This window comes from Anser brachyrhynchus (genome assembly GCF_964034855.1).
Source record: "Anser brachyrhynchus genome assembly, chromosome: 2".
Lineage (NCBI taxonomy): Eukaryota > Metazoa > Chordata > Aves > Anseriformes > Anatidae > Anser > Anser brachyrhynchus.
Window position 1 is genome coordinate 120,951,094 of NC_137695.1, and position 5,749 is coordinate 120,956,842.

Sequence of the window (5,749 nt, forward strand, 5' to 3'; positions counted from 1 at the left end):
AGCCAAAATTAAATTACTGAAAAATGTTTTTTTTTCCCATAAAGGATTCAAGTGCTGTGTATGTCCATACAGTCAAACTCTAAAGAAATTGTGATGCCCAAGTTTCATCTTCCTTGTGTTGCAATTGATGTATTCATCCTCAAAAGATCAACAAAATGCTGTCCTCCCCCAAAGCACGCTGATTATGATTTCTGCTGCCTTTCTTCACGAAAATCAGCGGACTACCAAAGACCCTGGGCACAAGTATAAAAATGCACCGCCAAGAAAATTTGTAAATCGGCTTTATTCAGGGTAGATGACCATCTTTTAGGCATCGGCAATAGTGACTTCGACTTCTACACCTGGTTCGATGCTGATGGAAGTGATCTGCTTCACGATCTCAGAAGGGCTGTGCAAGTCGATGAGCCGCTTGTGGATGCGCATTTGGAAGCGGTCCCAGGTCTTCGAACCTTCACCACAAGGTGTCTTCCTGGTAGTGATTCGCAGAGTCTGCAGCGAGACCATAAACACCGGGTATCAGGCTGAGGCACACAGAAGCCCCTTCCCTTTTCAACATTTATGGCACTACTACACAGCTGTCCCAAGTGTCAAAGCACCTTGTCAAGTCATTATCATTATGTTCACACTGTATCGCCCTCAATTTAGCAGTACTGCTTTTCATCTCAACTTTTGTTCTAAAAAGATGTTCTCAGTGCTCATTTGCAGAAAAAAAAAAAAGTGTTTTTTCCTGTCTTGGAAGTTTCCGTACCTTGGTGGGCATGCGAACAGGTCCTTTCACCTTTAGGTTTTTCTCCTTAGCACCTCTGATCAAGTCGGCACAGACTGAAAAAAATACAAAATAGTTTCAGGCTTGGGAGTTTTTTGTTTAAGTGAAGATTAAGAAAAGATACGTTGGCTCGGAATAGCGTATAGAGCGATCACTGTGATTCACGTCTAAGTTCTCTTCATAGCCAACTGCACGGAAGTGGAAGGCTTACCCCACAGCTCACAAACTCACACTGTAACAGCAGCCAACAGCTCTTACTACACGTTAAGCTACGTTTAAGCTGTCAGCAGCCCAAAGACCAGGCAACAAACATTGATTCTACAATATTTACAGCATATGGCAAAACACTAGCGAAGTCAGTTCCTAAACAAGACAAAACAACTCCTTGTTGCATGTTAAACTTGTAACTGACCACTTAATAACAACGACGACAAAATATCAACCAAGAAACGCGCCTTTTGGTTCTTACCCGTTCCACCAGCAACATCTAAAATCCCCGCAAGAATTGCGGGGCAGAAGCTGCACTCTGACATTCACACTGATGATGTGCATTTTCGGTACAATGAAAAGCCCTACAGTCTCCATTATAAATTAAATTAGAACCTACCTATCAGCATATGAAGCCCTTCACACGGCTAACTTTGTTAGCTGCAGTCACATACCAACAGGCAAACGCTAAGATCTCTCATTCCAACTAGTTTCAACACATTGCATTTTGCAATACATCGTATGTATCAGTTACTTAAAAAGCTACCCGGGTTAAAACAAAAAAAGGTCTCACTCACCCTTCTCAAGTGATTTCACGTTGCGACTCGTCAAAGTAATTCTGATGCGATGAATTGCCACCTCTTGTTCCACAGGTGCCTTGCCGGTATCCTTAAACGCCTGAAATGTCAAAGGTGTAAATATCAAACCCGACGGTCAGCACCAACTAACACCACGGCGCGACCTTTTAAAAAAAGGAATTGTGGACTGTCAAGAACGACTTAGGTTAGGGACTACTTATTGGACTGAGCCGGTGGCGTTATCAGGGAGGTACGAGGGTACGCAGCAGGCAGAGGGAACACGGGGGATGGTGCATGCTGTAGCTGCTCCGAGGAAGAACAGCAGAAAGAAGAGGCAAGTTGCAACGCTTCCCCTCCCTGGCTTGCCTACACGTAAAGCAGGCTGTCCAGACACTGATCCTCCTTGGGCTCAAAATAAACACCTCTGATATTTTATATACCTGGCAACCTCGCCACAAATCAATTTAGGAAGATACCAACTCCACAGGGGCAAACCCGAACAGCGAGAACAAAGAGAGGCAGCTGGCCAGAAGAAGTTAATAAGCCCACCGAGGAGACCGGATTTAAGAACGGAAGACTCTCACAACCAAGTGACGGCCCCACGGCGCCTCTCCCCACGCCGGCCGCACGCCCCCGGCCCAGCCCCGCACCGCGGGTCCCCCCCCGGGAGCCCGGCGCCGGCCGAGTCCCGGCCACGCGGCGCCGGGGGCGGCAGCGCCGTGCCCGCTGCGGCCCGCCCCGGCACGGCTCCCCGCGGGAGGAAGGGCGGGCGGAAAGAAGGAAGGGAAGGAAGGGGGAGCCCTCGGGGGGAGCCCTCGGGAAAGGCAGCGCCCCCCGGAGCCCCCCGACCTCCGCGCGGCGCCCCAGCTCGGAGCCGGGCAGCGCGCAGCCGCCTCCCCTCCGCGGCGCGGCCCCCGGGCCCGCAGCCGGCGCCGAGCCTGCCGCAGCCCAGCCCCGCTCGGCCCCCGGCTCCTTCCCTCCCCGCTCCCTGCCCCCGGCTCACCATGGCGGCAGCGGGGCCTTCCTGACCGACTTATTCCCGGGCGGGGGCGGCGCGGGGCCCAGCGAACAGCGGTGAGCCAGGAGGCGGCGGCGGCTGCGGAGCGGGCTGCGCGGCGAGAGGAGGGCCCGGCCGCGGGGCCGCGCTTATATAGCGGGCGGGGCGCCGCTCTGCACGGCCGCGCCGCCTCCATCCGGGAGCTGCGGGACCTTTCACCCCCGCTGCAGCACCCGGAACCGGCCGGGGGAGCCTCGTAGTGGTGCTGCGGGGCGGGGACGGGTCCTGGGCTGCTCAACGGGGTGTCAGCGCGGCCCTCCGCCTCTCCTGCCCCAGGGGAGGCCAGGCGGCTGAGGCTTTAAGTGGTGTTAAGCAAAAAATCCTGCTTTCATTCCCTCCCGGGCCCAGGAACTTTAATTAATTTTCTTTATTGAACTCCCTTCCTTCAGGTTCTGCTCCAGAGGGATGTTTTCCTGACGGGAGCACTCGTTGGTGTGGCCTGGACGTCGATAAGTGCCAGCCGCAAAACTTCTTGCTCGAAGTATGCCCATCCTGCTTCCGTCGCTACTAACCTGATGGAGAAACGGGTGTTATAACTTAAGAAACAATGGGTGATAGTAAGATCATTGCAATTAGCTTTTAAAAATAGTATATCAATTCTAGCTGTGGGTATCTTGTCCAGTAATCGCAGACGTGCATAACGTTAGCAAAATTACTGCCACCTTTGGAAGTTTAGTAATTACGACATCTGTTCAAAAAAGCCTGCTTGGTGTTTTAATCTGAATTTTGTTTCAGCTGTCACACTGCTATTTATATATTTTTTTTCTGTGATCAAATACTTCATGGGTCTTCAAATGGTCCTTAAATTTCACATGAGATGCATAACCATATGCATATGCCAATTACCGCACCGCTCAGTTTTGGATTTGTTTTGCGGCTGGATCACTTGTACTTGCTCTCTGTAGTCTCTCATTTGCTAATGCATTGTTTCTGAATTTGATGGTGTATTCTGATAAAGCAGCTTCAATAAAGATGAATACAGAAGTAGTCATCCTGTTACAGCTTCCTTTGCCAATCGCAATCCATACTTGGAAAATCTGTTTGGTGATAGTCCTGTTTCTCCGGCCCCTTCCTCCCTGCAGTGAAAGCAGCTTTTGTTTCTGGTCGTTTGTTTTCTGATCTGATTAACAATTACATTAACAACTTTGAACTCAATTATGCATAAGGAATCCATGTTTACGCTGTTATCAGCTGTTCCAACTACTTCCTGAGGAAGTTTTCCATTCTAGAAGTGTTTTATATTCATCATTCTTAAATACATAACCTCACACCAATCATGCTAAAGCACTTGATGTTTCCAGTAATACAGATGATTCCAAATCAGCTGTCTCACTACACTATTTACTTAGAGCATTTGTGAATATCATTAGTAAACTTTATTTCCCAATAAAATGTTAAGTAGCTTGGTGCCAAGAACTAATTCCAGTGGGATTCATTTATAAAGACATCTGACTGATTCCTCATTGATGACACACATCTGTAACCTTAATGTTTAATTTACTTACATTGAATTATATGTGCGCAACTAAGCCAGTTTCTAGGTGTTGTACCGAATAAGTCCATATACAAATATGTTAGATGAACACTGTTCCTATTGTCTACCAAACATATGCTATAATGGTAAGAGAAATAAAGTCAAAAGGTGCATTTCATATATTTGGTCTGTGTTATTTAAGTGTTGTCATTTATTTCTTGTTCCTCTACCAAGGATTCAGGTGTTCTTTTGTTTTATTTTTTTTTCCCTGGGATTAATGCAAGGTTGACAGTAAATTCCTGATTTTGTTCCTTTCTTACGTTTTTCTGATATTGGCGCCACCTCAGCTTTCTGTGAGATTTTTTTTTTTCTGAGCTTCCCCAGATTTCTCAAAGCTTATGGAAAAACCACATTAACAGCACACAAGTCTCCTTTGCCAGCTCTTAAAATTCTTGGATGCAAGCTATCTGGAGCTGCTGATTTAAAAAACGCCTTACTTTAGTTCCTATGTTTAAGGCTTTCCTTAGTTATTGTTAGAATTTTCTGATACTAATGTTTTTTTTTTTGCCAAAAATCTAAAACAGAAATTTATCTAAACTTTCTGCTTTCTCTGAAATAATTTTTTTTTAATTACTCCTTTCTGCTGTTCAGATGGGTAAATATCCATTGTCAATGTAACTTTTAGCTCACCTTCTGAATATTCTGCAGCTTTTAGGATGTAATTCATATCTTGTATTATGCCTGTTTTCCCTTTGGTTACATATCGGTTTTAATACAGGTTTTTCTCCCAGCCTGTGCCAACTTCAGTTTACTTGAAAAAACTCAGAATTTCATAGCTAATAAATACGGTGTTGGCATACACTTTTTAGATGAAGCTTCCAAGAGTGCTTTCCTTATATCACATAACTAAGAAGGTAAAAGATCAAGAAGCAAGCCATCCTTTTAACAAGACCAAATAGCCTGTAGCAAAAACTATTTAATACCTAATTTCATGATTTGTCACTCAGAATATTCTCCCATGTCCATTCATGACATTTTATTTTTTTGTTTTTAACATATAGATCACTTATTTCCTATGACCAGCTTATCCTTCAGAAATAGCCTGAGTAGTGATCTGAATATTTTGTTATCCATATATTTTCCACCAGATTATAGTAAAACCACTTTGATGCAATTTATGCTTCCAAATTAATTATTCAGTTCATCCTGTTAATTAATTATGTATGTGTTGGGAGTTAGGTTCTTGTAATCATTTGTGGTCCTTTGCTTAATTTTAGCTTGAACATCTTTACTTTGTGATAAATGAATGCTCATCTGGTTCTTTATCTCTTTATTGCCACTGAATTTAATCTTGCCACGTTTTGCCTGGGAAGATATTTTTCCCCTGTGGCTGAGGCTAACATCCAAATTATCCAAAAAATGTTCCAATATTCTACAAATCTAAATCCATTAAGTCTATTGTCAGTCTAAACTTCTGTCCTCCTTTGCTCATGTGACAAAACAGATCTTTGAGACCTGCTAGGTTCCTCCTAGTGCTGGGGTGGTCATGAATCAAGAGCAGATTCTGGTATGAGCCTACCTACGTGACTGAAGGACTAACTGAACGAGCGTGCGCCTGCTGGCACTCAGCATCTTCTGAAGTACTACGGTAACCAGTCCCGAAGCGA

General features: G+C 45.3%; 1 protein-coding gene across 1 annotated transcript; it reads right to left on the reverse strand.

Moving 5' to 3' along the window:
* Window positions 1–264: 264 nt before the first annotated feature.
* Window positions 265–2,714, reverse strand: RPS20 (ribosomal protein S20). Its single transcript, XM_080579409.1, has 4 exons — window positions 2,555–2,714; window positions 1,552–1,651; window positions 749–822; window positions 265–489 (listed from the first exon to the last, which is right to left on the reverse strand). Exons 1-4 carry the CDS (start codon window positions 2,555–2,557, stop codon window positions 307–309), a joined length of 360 nt encoding a protein of 119 aa, XP_080435535.1. The 5' UTR covers window positions 2,558–2,714; the 3' UTR covers window positions 265–306.
* Window positions 2,715–5,749: the final 3,035 nt, after the last annotated feature.